The sequence below is a fragment of the Eschrichtius robustus genome, chromosome 13, assembly GCF_028021215.1.
Source record: "Eschrichtius robustus isolate mEscRob2 chromosome 13, mEscRob2.pri, whole genome shotgun sequence".
NCBI lineage: Eukaryota > Metazoa > Chordata > Mammalia > Artiodactyla > Eschrichtiidae > Eschrichtius > Eschrichtius robustus.
Genome location: NC_090836.1, coordinates 89,220,168 through 89,246,032, shown reverse-complemented (window position 1 = coordinate 89,246,032; position 25,865 = coordinate 89,220,168). Strand labels below are relative to the sequence as shown.

General features: G+C 44.0%; 1 protein-coding gene across 4 annotated transcripts in view; it reads right to left on the bottom strand.

Moving 5' to 3' along the window:
- Positions 1 to 1,347: 1,347 nt before the first annotated feature.
- CHST11 (carbohydrate sulfotransferase 11) overlaps positions 1,348 to 25,865 on the bottom strand; it is a 277,775-nt gene continuing 253,257 nt past the window's right edge. For all 4 annotated transcript variants that reach the window (XM_068561544.1, XM_068561546.1, XM_068561545.1 and 1 more), the window contains one exon: positions 1,348 to 3,864. In XM_068561544.1, the coding sequence (XP_068417645.1) occupies positions 3,010 to 3,864 (855 nt within the window). In that variant the 3' untranslated portion in view covers positions 1,348 to 3,009. The remainder of the gene's footprint in view (positions 3,865 to 25,865) is intronic.

The window sequence follows — 25,865 nt, the reverse complement described above, 5'->3', positions numbered from 1 at the left end:
TAAAAAAAGTTTTTATGCCATTAGAAAATAAAATATGAACACAAAACAGGAGAAAGAGCCCCTCATTGCCAAACCATACCGCAGTATCGTCCCCTGAAGGACACCCTTTCCCACTAGAGCGAGAAGACGAATGAAAGAAGGCATCACAGCTGATCAAAGACGGATGAGATGTGGAAATGCAAAACGCGGGAAATCCACATGAATTTCCGCTTAAAGTACAAAAAGAACACTGAACAATTCCAAACTATAGAATCGAAGGAGCATTCAGCAAGGGTTGAGCTCTCTTGGCTTGCACTGAGCAACCTTAGGCTAGAGCACTAGGGGGACCAACTGAGGCTTTGTGCCCCTCCCCCATCCCTCCTTCTGTCAGCACTGCCCAAGACTCTTCGGCACTCCCTTTGGGAGGGAGGGAATCGTGGCCCATGTAATATCCAGGATTAGAACCATTGCACTTAAGCAAAAGTTGAATTCATTTGATAAAGTACCTTCGTTGCTATAAACCGGGTGGAGACTGCGGTGCTGTTTTATTGTTGTTTTGTTTTGTTTTTGGAAGCGGAGTGTCGGGGAAGCGGTTTTTTATCCTTGAAGACCTCAGATGTGCTAAAGCAACCTAGCCAAAGAATATTCAGTGGAACGCTAGCTCTCTGAGATGATCTGCAAAAGAGAGTATCCCACTCACAGAAGGTCAGGAAGTGCCACCGACTCCATCAGTGATGCTCTTGGGAATTCACAATGTACAGCACCCATTCAAGGCTCTGAAAAGTCCTGCAGACAGGAAATGGACTTAGCTTTGTTTCCCAAGGATATCTGACTACAAAACCCTTATTTTGCATCACACCAACTTGTGTCTGGGGAGAACCTGTGTTCTCTGAAGCAGATTATCAGGAAACGCCAGAAACCTCTTTCGTTAGCAGAAGCTTTGTTTCTGAGGACAGTGTCCCCTGCCTGGAAATAGGGTCCAGGAATAATTCCAAGGACAGATGAAGTCTGTCACTCTACTTGGTAAAACACATTGCATAAATCTCTATTCGTCAAGGGTACAGTTGACGTGCCCTTCGCAAAGGAGAGAGAGCTTGGAAGAAGGTACACAACATCTTATAAATAGCTTCAGCCACCCTCTCCAGTGCACACCTCACTCACATTCAATAAAATAATTTCCTCCGTGAGACATGGCAGCTGCTGCTCACTGAGCTGGCTGGGAGCTTTACAATACAATTTTAATAGTTTCTGTGAATAAGTTACTCATTTTTTGTTCGTTTAGAATATTCTTCTCCCCTCTGTGCTATACACTGCATCAAAAACAAAAAGCAAAACTTACCCACACCCCATCCCACCCCACCCCCTATTATTAGAACTATTATTATTATTATATACAGTATCTGCTACCAACTCATACACTAGCTGTAAGAGGGATATGGCTCAAACTTCAACGGAGGCATCGGAAATGAGAAGCATGTGCAGACGTTAATTAGCAAGGAACAGGGAATGGAATGTTTCCAGCCTTCCAGAGGAAAAGGGCGTGGGTTACCATCACAGAAGGCTATCCTTGCTGCTCATTGCTGGTGGTTGCAAAGGCGCCTATGGTTTCTTGGCCTTTGGAGGAGCGGATATGCATAAGCGTACAAACAGTCCGCCTCTGACCTTCACAAGGAGTAGAAATGCCAGGCTATTGCAAATCCTCCAATGTCTGAGTCCTGCCACAAAATTTTAATCTTTTATATGGCAAAGAGTAGAAAACAACACTTCTAGGTGGAGACCTTAAAGCTGGGCTGGAAATGACAGGAGGAGACGGTTGGCGAATATTCCCTTTCCCTCACCCAAGGCAGACATCACTAATCAATCACAGCACTCTTCCATGCTGTGCCTGGCAAATCTGTTCTGGGGCTTAAAGGCAGATACTACCAATAAATTGGAGTGGGCACATGACAGGAAACATTTTTGTCATCTCTTATGTTGGGCAATGAGCTTGGATTACTCACCAAGTTAAGTGGCCTGTTCCAAGCACGTGGTTTTCAAATTTGGGCCATAGAAAAATGCAAATTTGTAGGGATCCTGAACCTTCTGGGGTTGTTCGTGAATAGTCCAAACCTCATGTTAAGTCCATGAATATCAGGGGTTTGCTAATTGTCAAGCTGGATACTCTGCGTCCACGTAAAGCTTCTTGAGGGCCAAGACTATTGGTTTTGTTCAATGCTCTATCCGCAGGGTCTAGAATTAGGCCTAGCACATAGTAGTTGCTTAATAAATACTTGTTGAATGTAAAGCACCAGCCACTTCACCTTCATCACAACTGGCACTGCCAGTTAAAAAATTCTGTAGAAAAGCCTATTCTACCAGATTGCTAAGTCTGGTGGGGGAAAAAAAAAAAAAAAAAGCTACAATCAGCTCTCTCCTTGGGTTAAAAAAAAAAATCACTTTTCTTTCGTGTGAGGAACGTTTGGGTCGACTGAAATCAGTTTGGAATCAGTCCCTTGCAAAGGTGCCTCTTTCTATTTATTTCTAGCAGAATTTCAAGAATGGTGGTATCAACAGACAGCACAATGGTGGTTATCACAGTGACTCTCTGAGCGGTTAATAAGGAGAACGTTCATGCCTCTGCACGAGCTGCTGCAAGCACAGAACGAAACATAGATCTCTTCTGCAAAGACGTCAGAATCTTGCTGCCACAAAAAGAAATCTATACAGAGACCATGTTTAAATAACTATAAATAACATTAATTAGAAGTCATGGGATGCACAATTCATGGAATTCACCAGAACACAAAGAAACCTCTGAAACAGTGTTGGGGGATTCATGTCTAAAAAACAAGGACACCCATCCTAGTCCCCTGCAAAGACAGCCGTCCTTCCCCACTAAGGATTTTAAATAATTCTCACTATGCTGCTCGCAGCATCATCCCCAAAGAAATATTAATTTACAAAATAACCCAATATCCATAGAATTCTTTTGACAAATAAAAATCTTAAATTAAAAAGCACGATTCTCGCCCCTCTCCCCACCTCCACCCTTCATTCCAATTTCAGGTAGCTTGGCACTGAGTAATTGAACATTAAAAAATCGAGTTTGTAGACTTCGTACAGCTGCGTCTGGTGCTCTGAGCTGATGTTCTGGAAGAACTCTGTGGTCATTTCATCAGTAGTTCTCGTGGACTTGGCGTAGGTGGGGAACTTCAGGTAGCTGCCCACGCCCGCCAGCTGCAGGACGTAATTGGAATCCTCCTCCAGCGTCTCATACTTGCCCACGAGGTCATAGTGGATGTGGCACGGGTGGCAGAGGGAGTAGACGGTCTGCCAGTGTTCGTTGAAGGGTTCCTCGCGCTGGGTGTGCGGGTCTATGAGATAGGCCACGAACTCCTCGAACTTGACGTCGTCGCCCTTGCGCAGGGCCTCCTGCGTGGCGTTCTTGCGCTGCCGCTTGATGATCTTGGTGCCGTAGCGCTTGTGGAAGGAGGTGTTGTACTTCTGCGTGAACTTGTTCCGGTAGGCGGACACCAGCCTCTCGAAGGGCTCCCGCACGAACAGGAACTTCATGTAGCTTTTCAAGCGGTGGTTGATCTCGGGAATGCTGTACTGGTTCAGGGTCTTCAGGTTGGCCGAGACGTGCGCCTCGTTGGCCGGGATCTCCATGGGGTCGCTGTACTTGCCCCGCCCGGTCAGGACCATCATGAGCCGTTTCCAGTTGGTGCACGCCACCTTGGGCACGTAGCAGTAGATGAGCTCGTGGTCCTCATCCACCACCAGGTGCTTCAGGTCGTTGGGGGTCAGCACCCGCCGCTTGCGGCTCACGGCGCTGTTGGCCCGGCACGTGTCTGTGACCTGGTCCCGCCGCATCTGGTGCAGGACGGCCGTGTTGGAGAGCTCCAGCTGCAGAGGGGACACAAGAAGAATAAGAACTCAGTACTTGTGTGGGATGTGTACACTGGGCCACATCCACAACACGATGGCCAATGCGGGCCACCAAGGCAGCCACTGACAACCTAAACGGCCTGTCTCCCTTTCCAATTCTCCATCAGCTGTCGGGACTATTTCGGTTCTGTGTTCCACCATGCTTCCTTTGGAGAGTAATGATAATGACCAACTCTGTAACTTACCCATCACCCTCTACATGCCAGGCATTTTACTAGAGCTTCACATATACAGTTTTTCTTTTCTCTGTACAACAAACTTGAACCGTTATTGATTTATTTAACAATATCAAATACCTGCCGCTGTGCCAGGTAGCACGCTGCTAGGCACTGGGGGTGCAGTAATGAAAAAGTGCAACAAGGTAACTGCCCTTATGGAGCTGAGAGTCCAGCTGGAAAGAAAAGGGAACTGACATTCAGAGATGTTAAGTTACTAGCTTGAGCTCACACAGTGAGAGAGTCAGTATTCAAACTTAGGTCTGCCTGGCAACCAAAGCTGCCCACTTTCCACTTTAATCTGATGTCCAGTCCTCCAGTCTTCTTGATTAAAGCAGGAAGAAAGCATGGAGTTCTGGCATTTGATTGCTCTATTTCAAAGCAAGGGGATCCAATTTTTCTACAAGGCTATCACTGTGGACATCTGTTGCTTTTTGCTTCCTCAGTACCAGTGCCTTGATTTTCATCTGGGAACCTGCTCTCCTTCATTCTCAGCTCCCTTTCCTCTCAAGCTGCTGAGCTGAGAGAATGCACGCTGGAGCTTGGGGACGGGGGGGGGGGGGGGGGAGGGCCACCATGCAGGGAGAACTAGACTGGGAATGAAGGCAACAGAGGAAGGATGAGCAGAAAGACAAGGGGATGTATTCCCGGTGACGTCATCTGAACACCTAGCTCCATATGTTGTTGAAACCAGACCCCCAGCTTCTGGGCTTTTGTTGCATTAGTCAATACATTTGCTTTGGTGCAAAAGGCAGTTTACGTCTGGGTTATATATCACTTGGAACCATAATATATGGGTATTTACGTTTATTATCTTTGAGCTTTTCCTCTCTGCCATATTGATCCACTGATCCATCCATTCAAACATGTGTCCAGACCTCATAAAGTACAAGGCACTCTGCCCAGCACCCCTGGGAGAGATAACCCTTTCCTAAAGGGCTCACAGCCTAAGAGGCACCAGGCCAGAGAGCTGGCGGCCTCAGTAGGGGCCAAAGGGAAAATCTGTGCACTCCTCTGAATTCCAGGAGCAAAGGTTTCTCCCCTAAAGGCCGTTCACTCCCAATCTGAACTAGTTCTCACAGACCACCTAGAATAGGCAACACGAGACCACACTGCCCTGGTGTGCTGCCACCTTGGTCTCCAACCTCAGAGACTCAGAGACTTTCAATGGAGTGGTGACACCCTACTGTTGTTTGGCTTAATGCCACGCCTCCATCTACCCTCCTGAATGTGTAATGTGCTCTTCTTCTTTTAATTTAATTTTTTCTTTTATATTGGAGTATAGTTGATTTATAATGTTATGTTAGTTTCAGATGTATGGTTCTTCTTTTAAATATCAAAGGTACTAATATTATGATTAAAGTTATAGAGAGACTGAGCAACCAGGGCTATGGAATAGCCACTCTGGGGCTGCAGATGACATGGCTCCATCCCTGACCCCGGAATGAGTGGGGTCCCCATCCTCATAATCGTCTTCTGAGGTCCTTCCCAGTCCAGCACCAACCTACTTCTCCCACCTCATTCCTGTTCCTCCCCACCCCCCACTTTAGAACTGAAGGAAGCTCCAAAGAAACAAATGATTCGCTCTTTTCCTCTTGGGCCCAGCCACTCCTATCTGGGATTCTTCCCTCTCCCTTTCTGCTGGTGTAAACTGGATAATCCACGAAGGCCCGACGCACGCCCCTGCCACACAAGTGGAAGAATCATTCCCTCCTCTAAACACCCTCCCCACTGAGTGTCCTTTACAGCACAGGTGCCCCGTCTGTTTCATGCTTGGTTTTCTCAAGTCGGGCGACCCCTTGATTCACAGGGACCCAAAGCCACAGAGCCACTGCCTTCTCCAGGCTGGACTGCGGGTGGTCTAGAGTAGGGAATGCGGAGCGATCAGTGAAATCCCCCCACCCCCAAAACCACCTGCACAGGCAAGTCAGTAGAGCCAAGGGCCCGGGTGGGACCCAAGAAGCTGGCCTTGTGTTTCCAACTCTGAACCACAATCTGTACAATTCATTCTAGAATGTGCACAGGGCAGTTGGGATGGGCTTAAGTTAGGAACACTGATGAGTTTATGGGGGACCTGAGGGATATCCTGGTGGCCACTGGAGAGAAGTCATTACATCCTGCTTTAGGGCTCTGTGTCTGTCTTCTCTCATGGTTCCCACGACGATGGTGGTGACGGTGATATCAGCCGGTATGAGACAACAGCAGACAGCTGGGGGAGCTACTCTGTGTCAGGCACCTTCACACCTTCAGGTTATTTAAATACATTATCTTTAATCTTCCCAGCAAATCTCTGAAATAGATGCTATCACCACTGGAAATTTCCACACTCAAGGGAAGGAAGCAAACCAAGACAGAGTGCTAATGTTCTGAAAGTTCCATGAGCAAACAGGAGATTCTCTTGCTACTTTAGTCTCATAAGCAACTGGGGGAAATCTGGAAGGAGTTGTCACTGCCCTCTTGATGGTCATTCCCCTCTACAATCCTACACTGTCACTCTTCCCTTCAAGAAGTCGAGTCTATTTCTCCAGCCCCTTGACTCTGGCTGTGACTCGCTCAGACTAGCAGAATGTGCTAGAAGTGAGGAGGAACCAGTTCTGGAGCCTATCATGGAGCCTTGTGGTGCCTGCCCTTTGCGGCCACACCTTCATACCACACCGGCCAAAGGCTCTCCCTGTCGAATGCAAGTACCATGAAGTGTGAACTTTGTCTTTCCAGGGCTGTAGCTCCATTGCTTGCAAAAGTGCCAGTCATATAGTAGACGGTCACTAAGTATTCGTTGAGTGAATGAATGAATCAGCTAATAATCTCTTCAGGGAAACTGCATAGGAAAGGGGGAAGGCCCCTCTGTAGGTAAAGAAATTTCCCAGTTGTTCATAGATGTCAGAACGTTCTTTAACAGAGGCTGTAATAGTGATCCCCCAAAATTCATGGGGGACCTCGGAATGTGACCTTATTTGGAAATACGGGGCTGTTTTTTGCAGATGCGATTAGTTAAACTGAAGTCATACTGAGTGAAGGTGGGTCCTAGTCCAATGACTAGTGTCATTATAAGGAGAGAATACAGAGACACAGAGACACACATAGAGAAGGCCACGTGATGGCAGAGGCAGAGGTTGGAGTGACGCATCTACTAGCTAAGAGATGCCGAGGATTGTCGGCAACAACCAGAAGCAGGGGAGGACGAGGAAGGGTGTACGCGTGGAGCCGTCAGAGAGCGTGTGGCCCTGCTGACACCTTGATTTTAGACTTCCAGCCTCTGGAGCTGTAAGAGAATAAACTCCTGTTATTTTAAGCCACTGAGTTTATGATACTTTGTTATGGCAGTCCTAGGGAACTAATACAGGAACCAAGCCTTCAGCCCATAACTTTGAGCAAATTGTTATAAAATATAAATGTATAAGAGAGGGTAACATTATATAAGATAATATTTTTACATAGAAGAGTAAGGAAAGGGTATTAGAGCACTCAATAGAAAGTGGGTAAGATCTGAAATCAGAAGACCTAGGCTTGGGCAAGACCCTTAACTTTTTAAGCCTCGGTTCTATTATTTGCAAAATGGGAATAGTGCCACCTACCCTGCAGGGGTGTTGATTAAATCAAATAAAAAGTATGGGTTGGCATTTAGACAATAAGATCAAGTCTAGTTCAGAATTTGGACAAGGTATGGTACACTGAAGGGAGTTAACATATATGCATTCGTTTTTTAATTAATTAATCAATCAATCAATCAATCTTTGGCTGCGTTGTCTTGCTGAGAGCGGGCTTTCTCTAGTTGCGGCGAGCGGGGGCTACTCTTCGTTGCGGTGCGCGAGCTTCTCATTGCAGTGGCTTCTCCTGTTGCGGTGCACGGGCTCTAGGCACGTGGGTTTCAGTAGTTGTGGCTTGCGGGCTCTAGAGCGCAGGCTCAGTAGTTGTGGCGCATGGGCTTAGTTGCTTCACGGCATGTGGGATCTTCCCGGACCAGGGCTCAAATCTGTGTCCCCTGCATTGGCAGGCGGATTCTTAACCACTGCGCCACTAGGGAAGTCCCTATGCATTCTTCATGAAAGAAGAAAAAAAAAAAAAATCCAAGAAAGAAGGCCAGAAATCTCAAAGACAAATTTCACCAGCTCTGTAATTTTGTTGCAGGCCAGCCCCAGGTCATGGAGTTCAATTAATATTTAGTTTGAATGGTAAAACTCTGACTTTTGCATTTCCTGATTTCTGAACAGATGTATTCATCACCTTAAGAAGAGCATTCATGCCACTTAAAAAACCAAACCCAAACCAGAACTGTCCTAAAGGAAATAGGACTAGGAAGGAAAAAGGGCCCATCAATTTTGTCCATTTGAATCACTACTGGACAGTTTTGAAGGCAATAAATTGCTAAATGAGCAAAGAAGCAAGGGGTCCTCCTTCTTTCCCCCCAGCTTTTTTCAGTTGGAGACAATTTTCTGGCCGTTTGAATCCCCAGGGAGGCAGCATGTCAGATAATATTGCACTCAGGACCACAGAGCCATGAAAAATGGAAACGATACCACAGAGTCGTTTTACATCCAATTGCAGAGACAGAAAATAACTCAAAGGGGCTTTGGAATGTGGTATTGTGGTTTCTTTCTCTTCCATTTCCTCCTTCTCCACGGCAGTTTAGGTGGCAAATGGTGCACCTGCTGCAATAAGGCAGCACAATTTCCCTCAGGAGGACTTTGGGGCACAGATCAAGAGAATAAGCATATTCTCAATCCTGAGACATATTCCCAATTCCTTCTCAGAGGAAGGAATTCACCCAGGCCTCTAGTGTTGATTTTTTTTTTTAACAGAATATTTTGTTTTTATTTTAACTTTTTATTTTAAAACAATTTCAGGCTAGTGTTGATTTAACTTATTAAAAGTATAATGGTACTAAAATATGCACAAATATAAAACTAGGTAGAGAAGACCAAAACAAATGGAAACATTCAAGTGAACAACATTAACCTGACAGATGATGATGTTTTACTGGAACCAAAGCCCTACTAGAAACGCACAGGGCACTTGCTGTCTGTGCCGGGAGAGGCTCTTTGCAGTGTGGCATTCCTCCTCTATGTGCTGCTCAACTTTCCCACCGCTTTCTCATTTCTAGTTACTATAAAGTCCAGCACCCTGTAATATCGCTTGACCTTTACTTGGTCCAAATGCATCATTTATATATTTTTTGTCTCTGCCCATTTCTAATGAGCCCAAGACAATAAAAATTGAGTTACACGTTACTACCAAGATGATCAATGAACACAGGTGCCATAATTTCACATGGCAGGGCTAGGTGTGGCCCTGATAATCCAGAAATGCTTTATCGTTTTTTTCAAAATACAAATAAGAATACAAAATAAAAATATAAAATTAATATAATTCTCAGAACTCAGATCCCTGGGAGCTATATCTGTGGACCCCTTGAACCTTGGTTTAAGAAACCTGGATTAAGGGGAGCCCTGGACAGGTCAGAGGGAAGAGAAGAATGCTTCACCATCATGGCCAGGATGGGGCAGGAAAGATTTCGGATGGCAGCCTGGGCTGTTGCAGATATCTCCATTTTTGATATTAGGGCCAACTGCGTGTTAGAAATTGTAATCAGGTAAGCAGTGATTTCTAACCTTAAAGAGAATGCAGATCTGGTTATGTCACTTCCACACTTGTCCCCAGTCAGGGTTCACAGGAGCTTTTGTAATGGTCCCAACTCTTCAGCAACTAACAGGTTCCCTGAGTATCAGTTTGACATCTATCCAGGAAGAGGAGGGAGTGAAGAGCATTTCCTTGGTGAACAGCTTGCTCCCTTGTCACAGAAAGAAAACATCTGTCTTCTCCAACCATGTTGTATCAGTTTTACAAAGAGGGCTTGTTGTTCTGATAATTATCTGAGCTTGAGATCAGTCTCTTTCCTTTTTCACTCCCTTTCTCTCCCCTCTTCTTTCCTTTCTCAAAGGTATCTGAAGAGACCATAACAAAGGACATATGTGTAGCATAAAACTGAAAGAAGAAAAAACAAATATACTAAAAGGGCTGTGACTGAGGATCTTCTCTGGTGGTGGGCTTCCTCGTAGCAGGGACAAAAGGGGAAACGGGATTAAGTCTCCTTGCTTTTGTTCTCAGAAAGAAGTAGCATTCCAATTGCCTGGGACAGAAAATATACACAGTGTCGGGGACTCAGAAATTTGAGTCGAGGAGGGAGATTCTTGGATTCAGTGTGCCCATGCTGGAATATTCAGAGGGTCGCTTTCTTCATGGGAGACGAGTAGCACGCATCACTATCACCTGTGTCCACAGGGCCCTTCAGCATTCACAGAGCACTTTCACACACCGTCCCACTTAAAGATCCCAGTGGGACTTCTCCAGAACCTAATAAAAGAAAGTTTATGTTCAGCAGACCGGCCTGTACTTCCAACCACGTGTCATCTTTTTCTGGGCTGGCTCTGCCAGGTATTACCAATACCTCATGTGAATGGTTCTCAACCTTGAGCTTGCATGGCAATCACCTGGAGGGCTTGTTAAAACACAGTTTGCTGGATCCACCTCAAGTTGCCAATTCAGTAGGTCTGGGACTGGGCCTGAGAATCTGCATTTCTAGCAAGTTCCCAGGTTGTCAGTTTGTTAGGGCTGCCATAACAAAATACTACAGACTGGGTGGCTTAAGCAGCAGAAACGGATTTTCTCAGAGTCCTGGAGGTGCAGGCAGGGTTGGTTTCCTCTGAGGTCTCTCTCCTTGGCTTGCATATGTCTGCCTTCTTGCTGCCTTTTCACATGGTCAACCCTCTGTGCATCTTTACCCCTGGTGTCTCTTCCTCTTCTTCTTTTTTTTTTTAAATCAATTTATTTATTTTTTGGCTGTGTTGGGTCTTTGTTGCTGTGCGCGGGCTTTCTCTAGTTGTGGCGAGCGGGGTCTACTCTTCGTTGCGGTGCGCGGGCTTCTCATTGCGGTGGCTTCTCGTTGCGGAGCATGGGCCCTAGGCGCGCGGGCTTCAGTAGTTGCAGCACGCGGGCTCAGTAGTGGTGGCGCACGGGCTTAGTTGCTCCGCGGCATGTGGAATCTTCCCTGGACCAGGGCTTGAACCTGTGTCCCCTGCACTGGCAGGCGGATTCTTAACCACTGCACCACGAGGGAAGTCCTCTTCCTCTTCTTATAAGGACACCAGTCTTACTGGATTAGGCCCACCCTAATGGCCTCGATTTAATTCAGTCACCTCTTTAAAGGCCCTATCTCCAAATATGGTTACGTTCTGAGGTACTGGGGGTTTGGGACTCCAATATATGAATACTGGGGGTGGGGCACAATTCAGCCCATTACAGCAGGTGATGCTGATGTGCTGGTCCGAGGACCACACTTTGAGGACCACATCTTTCCACTATGAGGAAAGGACTGTAATCTAACATCTTTCACCAGTTCAAGCTATTCTTAATTATAGAACACAGAGCCAAGTTCGTCATCTGCTGCCAGGCAACTCCTAGGTCTACCTCCAGCTGCAGCCTCGACTCCCCTCACCTCCCTTTGATCTCCCAAAAGTATAAATTAGGTCAGAGGAAGGCTGATTCTAGGAAACCGTGAACATGGCTACAGGCTCTGGGCTGCGTCCTGCGTTCTCACTTAGATGTCTATTTTTAATTTGGACATTTAAAAAAGGCAACTGTAATTAGCTGAAGTACCAAATTTAGGGACTGTTTGAGTCTTTAAAACTTCACTACGTTTCATCTTAAAAGGAAGGAAAGCACGTTTCCCTTAAATTAAAACGTCTTTTGCGGTGTTTACAGTTTCTTTCAGACACAAGGACCCAAACTGAAGGAGGAGCAGCTGGTCCATTTTACCGTCCCGGGTGGAGGAGATGCAGAGGAATGGAAACCCAGAGAAAAAGGTAAATGTAAAGGCATCAAGAGAGTGGGGCTGGCAGAATCTGTCATTAACAACTGCCTGCTTGGGCCCAGCCTCAGGTTCTCCACTTGCAAATCCTAATACAAGACCCCTTCGAGCATCTTGGCGGCACTGCCATCATCTTGCTGATTTCAGAATTGGGGGAGGGAGAGGAAAACCCGGGGATCTGATTTGCTATGATTCTATTATATTTCCTTCTGGTGTAGTAATTCCTAAACTCTCACAAGAAAGGCTAGTCATGAGGAATCCCTGAAGAAACCACATCCACAGCAAAAAAGAGGCCCATGTTTATACTAGCTACCATTTCTTGAGCACTTACTGTGTACCAGCCACTTTTAGTCCTCCCAGTCTAGGGGACTGGTATCATTAGTGTTCCCAACTTATGAATGAGGAAACTGAGGCGCAGGGAGAATAAGTAACTTGCTCAAGACCAGGGAGCTAGGAACTGGGGCTGGGTTTTGAATCCAGGCAGCCTGTGCTCTGAGCCCCTGCACCGTGCAGCCTCCCAGGATCTGCAGCTCCCCCGGGAGTTACCATCTCCAGGGCAGCTGCTGGAGCCATGCGTCTCCATCCTGGCAGCTCACAGGGGAGCTTCAAATACCACTGAGGGCTGGGGCCCAACCCCAGAGATCTGACGTGATTGCTTTGGGTATGGCCAGCTCCCTGGGGATTCGAAAGCTGCCCAGGTGGGAACCATGTCTTAGAGGCTCCAATGCCAGCAGCTATATAAACTAAAGCATGGAGTGGACTTGAGCAATGACCTGTGTGTGATCTTGGGCAAATTTCACCTTCCTGGTCTTCGGATTTGAAATTAGGGGCTTTCCATCCTGTAGGGCCAGAGATCGAAGGTCTAGAAGGCCACAATTCTAACGTCTTTCCTGTATCCTTAGAGAACCACTAGGAATTCTATAATGCTTAAAAACTTTTATGTTTAGAAAAGAAAGGAGAAAAACATTGAGCCTTTAAAGAAAGAATCTAGTCTGAACCTGTTGCAAAACTTAAAAGGTTTAGGAAAGAATTGATTCCACATTAACTGACATTAGCATTGCCAGGGAAATTGGTTTATTTCTTTTTTTGAATTGAAGTATAGTTGATTTACAGTGTTGTGTTAATTACTGTTGTGCAGCAAAGTGATTCAGTTATACATATGTATATATACACATTCTTTTTTAAAATATTCTTTTCTATTATGGTTAATCATAGGATATTGAATATAATGCCCTGTGCAATATAGTAGGACCTTGTTGTTTATCCATCCCATATATAAAAACTTACATCTGCCAACCCTAACCTCCCATTCCATGCCTCCCCCAACCCCCTCCCCCTCGGCAACCACCAGCCTATTCTCTATGTCTGTAATTCTGTTTCATAGATATGTTCATTTGTGTCACATTTTAGAGTCCACATATAAGTGATATCATATGGTATTTGTCTTTCTCTTTCTGACTTATTTCACTTAGTATGATAATCTCTAGTTGCATCCATGTTGCTGCAAATGGCATTATTTCATTCTTTTTTAAGGCTGAATAGTATTCCATTGTACTGTATATATGTACCACACCTTATTTATTCATTCATCTGTCAATGGACATTTAGGTTGTTTCCATGTCTTGGCTATTGTGAATAGTGCCACTATGAACATAGGGGTGCAGGTATCTTTTTGAATTATAGTTTTGTCTGGATATATGCCCAGGAGTGGGATTGCTGGATCATATAGTAGTTCTATTTTTAGTTTTCTGAGGAACCTCCATACTGTTTTCCACAGTGGCTGCACCAACTTACATTCCCACCAACAGTGTATGAGGGTTCCCTTTTCTCCACACTCTTTCCAGGATTTGTTATTTTTAGACTTTGTAATGATGACCATTCTAACCGGTGTGAGGTGGTACCTCATTGTAGTGTTGAGTTGCATTTCTCTAATAATTAGCAATGCTGAGCATCTTTTCATGTGCCTATTGGCCATCTGTATTTCTTCCTTGGAGAAATGTCTCTTTAGGTCTTCTGCCCATTTTTGGATTGGGTTGTTTGTTTTTTTGTTGTTGAGTTGTATGAGCTGTTTGTATATTTTGGAAATGAAGGCCTTGGTCACATCGTTGGCAAATATTTTCTCCCTTTCTGTAGGTTGTCTCTTTGTTTCGTTTATGGTTTCCTTTGCTGTGCAAAAGCTTGTAAGTTCGATTAGGTCCCATTTGTTTATTTTTGCTTTTATTTCTTTTGCCTTGGGAGACTGACCTAAGAAAACATTGGTACGATTTATGTCAGAATGTTTTGCCTATGTTCTCTTCTAGGAGTTTTATGGTATCATGTCTTATGTTTAAGTCTTTAAGTCAGTTTGAGTTTATTTTTGTGCACGGTATGAGGGTGTGTTCTAACTTCATTGATTTACATGCGGCCATCCAACTTTCCCAGCACCACTTGCTGAACAGGCTGTCTTTTTCTCATTGTATATTTTTGCCTCAGAAAATTGGTTTCTTAGGATTTCAACTTGTCACTAGGGAATCAACTGTTTAATAATAAGGACTGAATCTCTACAGGAGCTTTTCCTACCTTTCCAAAGCAAAAAGAAGAAGGAAAAGGTGCAATGGATGGGAAGCATTTTGAGCCCTGGAAGGTGAGGCAGTGGTGCAGGAGACCCTGGGTGATGGAGGGCCCAGAGCTGGCCTCTGGATGCAGCCCCCAAGCCAGGCTCAGCTGACACGGCCACAGGTGAGCTAAGGCTCTGAGCTGCGTTTTAACCTTGGGTACTTTGAGGGCAGAAACAAGCAAGCAGAGGGTTAAGGTACTTCTTTTGTATCAGGGTTTAAATTTGGTGACCTGGCTTAGGGTCACAAACTCAAATGCCCTCTGGAGCCAGCAGGGAGTCCCTGAGCCACTGAAGGCGGGAGATGCCACTTAAATCTTGCTCATGTGGTCGTGAGGGAATGGGGACCTGGTCTTTTGGGATGTTTCAAATTCTCAAGAGAAGCCAGAAAACCCGATTTTATGTGTCGTCTGCATTCTCAAATGTTAGCTACAATCAAAAAATAATTTTTTTAATGGTGTTTAAAATTGTTTTTTAACTTGTTTGGGCTGGATTTGCACGGGGGCCACCAGTTGGTGCCCTCCCCCAGGCACTGGACAGTGGGACTAGTAACGAGGTGCCCTCTTGGAAAGGGCTGTTCTGAGCCGTGCCCACCACTGCCTCCCACCCAGCTGCCCTGCTCAGTTAACCGAACCGTAAGCAGTTGAGGGGGGAAAGAGTCAGGTGGAACAAGCCAGACCGCAGAAGTTCCCGAATGCAGTTAGGAGAGCTCACGATCAGCAGTGGTTACTAGGAGACGCCCCTGGGACCTCAGCTCTGCCCACCCACTCTTCTTTGTAATACCTCCTCCTAACACTGTCATCACAATCTACTTATTTTGCGTCTCTCTCCCTTCTAGAATGTAGACTCCAAGAAGGCAGGTACTTTTTACTTTGTGTTCATCCTCACGTCCTCGGTGCCCGGCACATACTAGACACTCAAAGCTTTGTTGAATGAACGAATGGATGCATGCATGCATACATGAATGAATGACTTGGGGGTGACAGGGATTTTAAAGGCCACAAAATGGCTGAAGAGGCTGCACGGGCTTCCTGGTGCCTAAATCTGCAGCCCCAGCCCATCTTCCCATGGAGGGTTTCTGGCAAAGATCCTGCAGCTGCAATGCAAGAGCTTAGTATCAGCCCAGAGGCCAAGAGACAAGCAGCTGGGGTGCTCGGTGCTGGGTGGAAATGGGCTCAGGGTGCCTGCAGTAGCCTTTGACGTGGGGGGCGTGGGAACTGGCACTTTCCACCCAAAGGGTGAGGCCAGGAAGCAGGAGGAGAATCGCTCGAGGGTGCTGGTGCCAAGGGCTCCCTCTCAGCCTGACCAGGTGTGGCTGCAGGGGCTCGTTGCCTATCTCAGATCAGCTGTTCAGACTTCCGGAGGCCTGGGCAGGGTGCGGGGGTGGGGGGGGGGGCGTGCAGGGAGGGGGATGCTTGCCAAGCTGGACCGGCGTCCGATGAATGGTGGCCCGGAACAGGGACAATGGCAGGGAAGGGATGTGCCTCCCACGTGCTCGGGAGGCTGGGTTTCCTGGGAAAGCAGAAGTCGGAGGGCAGGTGGAACGTGCACTGCTGACTGACGCTTTGGGACCCTCGGAAGTCACTGCTGGCAGGAGGCGGGGGGAGGGTTCCACTGTGCAGACTCCAACGGCTCACCCCTCTCCCAGCCGAGGTGGCCGACGGCACCCCACCCACGTGGGCCTCCCAGAGGGCGATGCTCTTCTGAGGCAGGGGGTTATGACCCCCCCCCCCCCCAGTTTCTCCTTCTGGTCTCTCCCTCCTTGGGACCGACTGACTTCATTGGTTCTCTTCCTAGACTCACCAGAATGTTCTACTACTCATATTTTACCAAAATCACTTGACCTCCTCAGGTCTTAGTTACCCCATCTGTAAAATGGGGACAACAATAGTGTCTCCTCCTCAGGGTTGTTTAGAGGATTCAGTGAGAGCTTACAAGGAAAGCACTTAGCACTTCTCTTTATCACTATAAATATTACAGAGGGTAGCTTCCGAAGTGGCTGACAGTATAGCGAGCACATTACCCTGCCTCTCCCATAGCCTAACAGTATATCTCACTCCTTAGTGTATGTAAGAATCACAGTGGGCGCTTGGTGAAATATGGATTCCTAGACGCCACCTGGAGAAATTCTGACTCAGTGGGTCTGGTTGTTCTAGGTACCTGCTCTTGACAGCTGCCCCAGGATGATTCTACCAGGCCGATTCCAAGGTTGGTGATCCTGTGTCCCATTTTGAAAACTGCTGATCATACGTCACTTTTACATGAACAGGTTCTGCAGTTAACATCCAACACATTTGTCATCTATGCAAAACGCCTGGCTCACGGCGATTCAATATCTCACTGATGTCAGAGACAGAAGCAATTGGAGGCGACTTGGATTGGCAGCTGTTTGTCAAGCAAATTGGAGGTCTAAAGAGCCATTTTCTAGCTATAGAGAGATTAGCTATTAATAAGTATTAACAGACTGTACAGTGTGCATGGAATTTCAGAGTCAGTGAACTATGGATTAGGAGACACCCCAGAGGTCAATTTATTTCTTAATCAAGTAGCATGTTTCAACAATATCCCATTTCCCTATTGTTCAAAGGGTACATTCTCTTAGGCTTTCAGGTCTGCATGTTGTGTGTTTCCTGGCGAGGGCAAGGCTGGTCTTTTACTAGGAGGGGAGGTGGAGCCAGCTCTGAGACGGGAGCTCAAAGCCCTGCTCCCACCCATGCCTAGGAAGCACCTCCTCCTCCCCCCCCATCCACAGACCTGGGGCCCCAAAAGAGCCATTTTCACCACCTTCACCCAGACCCCTTTGTCTCAAGCTGCTCCATCCCAATTATGGTTATAGCGCCGTGAACAATGTGAGTTCAACTTATTTCCCTCCTCCAAGGCCATTAGGACAGGGCCTGGGTATCGCTGTGTCCCAAGTGCCAGGCACTCAGTGCCCAGTACTTGCAGGACTTAGAAAACAGTGATTAGCTTTGTGCCAACGTGTTAATGCCTTTCAAATACTAAAACTTTTTTGTCTGTCTCAGCTGCTTTACTACCTTTTCCCTTGTTCAAGGATGGCCCATTTGGGAGGATAATGAAAGCGCCACAGGAAGGCCATCATTGAGTGCTACAGGGACAAGCATGTCTAAATTCACAGCTGTTTAGTGAGAAACTTAAGAACCTGGGCTGCTTCTCAGTCACTTCTGGGGACATGCAAATACACATAATGGAGCCATCCATGACGTCATGGATTTGGATCAGGGGCCCACAGATGAATAAGACCCTCAAGTTAATGGCATCAGAGGTGGGCATGTCCTGTTTGCAGAGTTGCAGAGTGATTTTACAGCCTTAGAGCCCTTGGAACACAGAGCTTCAGAGTCGGAAAATACCTTTGTGATCATCTGATACCACGTTCTGATTTTCAGATGGCAAAACTGAGGCCCAGAGATGTTAACCCATCCACCCACTCCCAGGAGGTGGCGAAGCTGGGACCAGAAACCGAGTCTTCTTCCCCTTTGTGCTGCTGGACTGTATGGTGAAAAGAGTAACCTTCTCGTTCCATCCTCCCAGCAGCCCTTGTCCATGGCACAGGGATGGATCCAGGAACAGAGTGATGGGTGGGCCAGCCCAAGTGCCACCTACATGGTGCTAAAACATCTCTGTGAGATGTAGCAAACAACCCTGCTTCCAGCAACCTAAGGAGTATCATGTGAGTCATGATCAGTGGAATTTCTGAAACTGAACAGGAGCCAGTGACCTTTTTGATTAGCCAGTATAGGGAACATGGCAAAGGTCCCCCTGGGCTGGCTTGATTGAGGAATCCATTAAAGAAAAGTGAAGCAAGAACTGGGAAAAGTCTTGATGATTTTTTTAAAAGAACAGTGACTCTGCTGTTTGCAGATGACAGGATACTATCCATAGAAAATCCTAAAGATGATACCAGAAAACTACTACAGCTCATCAATGAATTCAGTGAAGGTGCAGGATACAAAATTAATACGCAGAAGTTTCTTGCATTTCTATACAATAACAACAAAAGATCAGAAAGAGAAATTAAGGAAACAATCCCATTTACCATCACATCATAAAGAATAAAATACCTAGGAATAATACCTAAGGAGGCAAAAGACCTGTACTCTGAAAACTATAAGACGCTGATGAAAGAAATAATTAAAGACGACACAAACAGATGGAAAGATATACCATGTTCTTGGATTGGAAGAATCAATATTGTCACCATGACTATACCATCCAAGGCAATCTACAGATTCAGTGCAATCCCTATTAAATTACCAATGGCATTTTCCACAGAACTAGAACAAAAAAATGTTTTAATTTGTATGGAAACACAAAAGGCCCTGAATAGCCAAAGCAATCCTGAGAAAGAACAACGGAGCTGGAGGAATCAGGCTCCCTGCCTTCAGACTATACTACACAGCTACAGTAATCAAAATACTATGGTACTCAGTACCTCCCATCAGGAAGCTTGCAAAAGCCTCGTAGATAGCCTCATCCACCAGAGGGCAGACAGACAGCAGAAGCAAGAAAAACTACAGTCCTGCAGCCTGTGGAACGAAAACCACATTCACAGAAACATAGACATAAATGAAAAGATAGACAAAATGAAAAGGCAGAGGACTATGTACCAGATGAAGGAACTAAAACCCCAGAAAAACAACTAAATGAAGTGGAGATAGGCAACCTTCCAGAAAAAGAATTCAGAATAATGATAGTGAAGATGATCCAGGACCTCAGAAAAAGAATGAAGGCAAAGATCAAGCAGATGCAAGAAATGTTTAACAAAGACCTAGAAGAATTAAAGAACAAACACCTAGAAGAATTAAAGAACAAACAGAGATGAACAATACAATAACTGAAATGAAAAACACACTAGAAGGAATCAATAGCAGAATAACTGAGGCAGAAGAATGGATAAGTGACCTAGAAGACAGAATGATGGAATTCACTGCCATGGAACAGAATAAAGAAAAAAGAATGAAAAGAAATGAAGACAGCCTAAGAGACCTCTGGGACAACATTAAATGCACCAACATTCACATTATAGGGGTCCCAGAAGAAGAGAGAGAGAAAGGACCCAAGAAAATATTTGAAGAGATTATAGTTGAAAACTTCCCTAACATGGGAAAGGAAATAGCCACCCAAGTCTAGGAAGTGCAGCGAGTCCCATACAGGATAAACCCAAGGAGAAACACGCTGAGACACATAGTAATCAAATTGGCAAACATTAAAGACAAAGAAAAATTATTGAAAGCAGCAAGGGAAAAACAACAAATAACATACAAGGGAACTCCCATAAGGTTAACAGCTGATTTCTCAGCAGAAACTCTACAAGCCAGAAGGGAGTGGCATGATATACTTAAAGTGATGAAAGGGGAGAACCTACAACCAAGATTACTCTACCCGGCAAGGATCTCATTCAGATTTGATGGAGAAATCAAAAGCTTTACAGACAAGCAAAAGCTAAGAGAATTCAGCACCACCAAACCAGCTCTACAACAAATGCTAAAGGAACTTCTCTAAGTGGGAGACACAAGAGAAGAAAAGGACCTACAAAAACAAACCCAAAACAATTAAGAAAATGGTCATAGGAACATACATATCGATAATTACCTTAAACGTGAATGGATTAAATGCTCCAAGCAAAAGACACAGGCTTGCTGAATGGATACAAAAACAAGACCCATCTATATGCTGTCTACAAGAGACCCACTTCAGACCTAGGGACACATACAGACTGAAAGTGAGGGGATGGAAAAAGATATTCCATGCAAATGGAAATCAAAAGAAAGCTGGAGTAGCTATACTCATATCAGATAAAATAGACTTTAAAATAAAGAATGTTACAAGAGGCAAGGAAGGACACTACATAATGATCAAGGTATCAATCCAAGAAGAAGATAGAACAATTATAAATATATATGCACCCAGTATAGGAGCACCTCAATACATAAGGCAACTGCTAACAGCTATAAAAGAGGAAATCGACAGTAACACAATAATAGTGGGGGACTTTAACACCTCACTTACACCAATGGACAGATCATCCAAAATGAAAATAAATAAGGAAACAGAAGCTTTAAATGACACAATAGACCAGATAGATTTAATTGATATTTATAGGACATTCCATCCCAAAACAGCAGATTACGCGTTCTTCTCAAGTGCGCACGGAACATTCTCCAGGATAGATCACATCTTGGGTCACAAATCAAGCCTCAGTAAATTTAAGAAAATTGAAATCATATCAAGCCTCTTTTCTGACCACAACGCTATGAGATTAGAAATGAATTACAGGGAAAAAAAACGTAAAAAACACAAACACATGGAGGCTAAACAATACGTTACTGAATAACCAAGAGATCAGTGAAGGACTCAGAGAGGAAATCAAAAAATACCTGGAGACAAATGACAACGAAAACACGACGATCCAAAACCTATGGGATGGAAACGTATGGACACCAAGGGGGGAAAGCGGGGGGTGGTGGTGGGATGAATTGGGAGACTGGGATTGACGTATATACACTAATATGTTTAAAATAGATAACTAATAAGAACCTGCTTATAAAAAAATAAAATTAAACAAACAAACAAAAAACCAAAACCTATGTGATGCAAAAGCAGTTCTAAGAGGGAAGTTTATAGCTATACAAGCCTACCTAAAGAAACAAGAAAAATCTCAAGTAAACAATCTAACCTTACACCTAAAGGAACTAGAGAAAGAAGAATAAACAAAACCCAAAGTTAGTAGAAGGAAAGAAATCATAAAGATCAGAGCAGAAATAAATGAAATAGAAACAAAGAAAACAATAGCAAAGATCAATAAAACTAAAACCTGGTTCTTTGAGAAGATAAACAAAACTGATAAACCTTTAGCCAGACTCATCAAGAAAAAGAGGGAGAGGCCTCAAATCAATAAAATTAGAAATGAAAAAGGAGAAGTTACAGTGGACACCACAGAAATACAAAGCACCGTAAGAGACTACTACAAGCAACTCTATGCCAATAAAATGAACAACCTGGAAGAAATGGACAAATTCTTAGAAAGGTATAACCTTCCAAGACTGAACCAGGAAGAAACAGAAAATATGAACAGACCAATCACAAGTAATGAAATTGGAACCGTGATTAAAAATCTTCCAACAAGCAAAAGTCCAGGACCAGATGGCTTCACAGGTGAATTCTATGAAACATTTAGAGAAGAGCTAACACCCATCCTTCTCAAACTCTTCCAAAAAATTGCAGAGGAAGGAACACTCCCAAACTCATTCTACGAGGCCACCATCACCCCGATAGCAAAGCCAGACAAAGATACTACAAAAAAAAGAAAATTACAGACCAATATCACTGATGAATATAGATGCAGAAATCCTCAACAAAATACTAGCAAACAGAATTCAACAACACATTGAAGGGATCATACACCATGACCAAGTGGGATTTATCCCAGGGATGCAAGGATTCTTCAATATACACAAATCAATGTGATACACCATATTAACAAATTGAAGAAGAAAAACCATATGATCATCTCAATAGATGCAGAAAAAGCTTTTGACAAAATTCATCACCCATTTATGATAAAAACTCTCCAGAAAGTGGGCACAGAGGGAACCTGCCTCAGCATAATAAAGGCCATATATGACAAACCCACAGCAAACATCATTCTCAATGGTGAAAAACTGAAAGCATTTCCTCTAACATCAGGAACAAGACAAGGATGTCCACTCTCGCCACTCTTACTCAACATAGTTTTGGAAGTCCTAGCCACGGCAATCAGGGAAGAAAAAGAAATAAAAGGAATCCAAACTGGAAAAGAAAAAGTAAAACTGTTACTGTTTGCAGATGACATGATACTATACATAGGTAATCCTAAAGATGCCACCAGAAAACTACTAGAGCTAATCAATGAATTTGGTAAAGTTGCAGGATACAAAATTACTGCACAGAAATCTCTTCCATTCCTATACACTAACAACGAAAGATCAGAAAGAGAAATTAAGGAAACAATCCCATTTACCATTGCAACAAAAAGAATAAAATACCTAGGAATAAACCTACCTAAGGAGGTAAAAGACCTGTACTCAGAAAACTGTAAGACACTGATGAAAGAAATCAAAGACGACACAAACAGATGGAGAGATATACCATGTTCTTGGACTGGAAGAATCAATATTGTGAAAATGACTATTCTACCCAAAGCAATCTACAGATTCAATGCAATCCCTATCAAATTACCAATGGCATTTTTTACAGAACTAGAACAAAAAATCTTAAAATTTGTATGGAGACACAAAAGAGCTCAAATAGCCAAAGCAATCTCTAGGGAAAGAAACAGAGCTGGAGGAATCTGATCCCTGACTTCAGCCTATACTACAAAGCTACAGTAATCAAGACAATATGGTACTGGCACAAAAACAGAAATATAGATCAATGGAACAGGATAGAAAGCCCAGGGAAAAACCCACGCACCTATGGTCAACTAATCTATGACAAAGGAGGCAAGGATATATAATGGAGAAAAGACAGTCTCTTCAATAAGTGGTGCTGGGAAAACTGGACAGCTACATGTAAAAGAATGAAATCAGAACACTCCCTAACACCGTACACAAAAAAAAACTCAAAATGGATTAAAGACCAAAATGTAAGACTGGACACTATAAAACTCTTAGAGGAAAACATAGGGAGAACACTCTGACATAAATCACAGCAAGATTTCTTTTGACCCACCTCCTAGGGTAATGGAAATAAAAACAAAAATAAACAGATGGGACCTAATGAAACTTAAAAGCTTTTGCATAGCAAAGGAAACCATAAACAAGACGAAAAGACAACACTCAGAATGGGAGAAAATATTTGCAAACACATCAACGGACAAAGGATTAATCTCCCAAATATATAAACAGCTCATGCAGCTCAATATTAGAAAAACAAACAACCCAATCCAAAAATGGGCGGAAGACATAAACAGACGTTTCTCCAAAGAAGATATACAGATGGCCAAGAGGCACATGAAAAGCTGCTCAACATCACTAATTATTAGAGAAATGCAAATCAAAACTACAATGAGGTATCACCTCACACTGGTTAGAATGGGCATCTCAGAAAATCTACAAACAACAAATGCTGGAGAGGGTGTGGAGAAAAGGGAACCCTCTTGCACTGTTGGTGGGAATGTAAATTGATACAGCCACTATGGAGAACAGTATGGAGGTTCCTGAAAAAACTAAAAATAGAACTACCATATGACCCAGCAATCCCACTACTGGGCATATACCCCGAGAAAACCATAATTCAAGAAGAGTCATGTACCCCAGTGTTCATTGCAGCACTATTTACAATAGCCAGGTCATGGAAGCAACCTAAATGCCCATCGACAGACGAATGGATAAAGAAGATGTGATAGGGCTTCCCTGGTGGCGCAGCGGTTAAGAATCCGCCTGCCAATGCAGGGGACACGGGTTCAAGCCCTGGTTTGGGAAGATCCACATGCCACTGAGCAACTAAGCCCGTGCGCCACAACTACTGAGCCTGCGCGTCTGGAGCCCATGAGCCACGACTACTGAAACCCGCGTGCCTAGAGCCCGTGCTCTGCAACAAGAGAAGCCACCACAATGAGAAGCCTGCACACCGCAATGAAAGAGTAGCCCCGCTCGACACAACTAGATAAAGCCCACGCACAGCAATGAAGACCTAACATAGCCAAAAAAAAAAAAAAAAAAAAGATGTGGTACATATATACAATGGAATATTACTCAGCCATAAAAAGGAATGAAACTGGGTCATTTGTAGAGACGTGGATGGGCCTAGAGACTGTCATACAGAGTGAAGTAAGTCAGAAAGAGAAAAACAAATATCATATATTAATGCATATATGTGGAATACAGAAAAATGGTACAGATGAACTGGTTTGCAAGGCAGAAATAGAGACACAGCTGTAGAGAACAAATGTATGGACACCAAGGGGGGAAAGCGGGGTGGTGGTGGTGGTGAGATGAATTGGGATATTGGGATTGACATGTATACACTAATAATGTATAAAATGGATAACTAATAAGAACCTGCTGTATAAAAAATAAATAAAATTCAAAACCAAAACAAAACAAAAGACAGTATGGTAGTGGCACAAAAACAGAAATATAGACCAATGGAACAGGATAGAAAGCCCAGAAATAAGCCCACACACCTATGGTCAACTAATCTATGACAAAGGAGGCAAGGATATACAATGCAGAAAAGACAGTCTCTTCAATAAGTGGTGCTGGGAAAACTGGACATGTAAAAGAATGAAACTAGAACACTCTGTAACACCATACACAAAAACAAACTCAAAATGGATTAAAGACCTAAATGTAAGACCGGTTACTATAAACCTCTTAGAGGAAAACATAGGAAGAACACTCTTTGACATAAATCACAGCAATGTCTTTTAGGACCCACCTCCTAGAGTAATGAAAATAAAAACAAAAATAAACAAATGGAACCTAATCAAACTTAAAAGCCTTTGCACAGCAAAGGAAACCATAAACAAAAGGAAAAGACAACCCACAGATTGGGAGAAAATATTTGCAAATGAGGTGACCGACAACTGATTAATTTCCAAAATAACAGAAATAGCTTGTACAGCTCAATATCAAAACAAACAAATCCAATCGAAAAATGGGCAGAAGACCTAAGTAGACATTTCTCCAAAGAAGAACTACAGATGGCCAAAAAGCACATGAAAAATTCTCAACATTGCTAATTACTAGATAAATGCAAATCAAAACCACTATGAGGTATCACCTCACACTGGTCAGAATGGCCATCATCAAAATGTCTGCAAACAATAAATGCTAGAGAGGGTGTGGAGAAAAGGGAACCCTCTGACACTGTTGGTGGGAATGTAAATTGGTACAACCACTACGGAGAACAGTATGGGGGTTCCTGAAAAAACTAGAAATATCAATAGAACTACTGTATATGATCCAGCAATCCCACTCCTGGGCATGTATCAGGAGAAAACTATAATTCGAACAGATACATGCACCCCCAGTGTTCACTGCAGCACTATTTACAATAGCCAAGACGTGGAAGCAACCTAAATGCCCAATGACAGAGGAATGTATAAAGAAGATGTGGGACATATATACAATGGAATACTACTCAGCCATAAAAAAGAATGAAATAATGCCATTTGCAGCAACATGGATGGACCTAGAGATTATATACTAAGTGAAGTAAGTCAGAGAAAGACAAATATATGATATCACTTATATGTGGAATCTAAATAGATGATACAAATGAACTT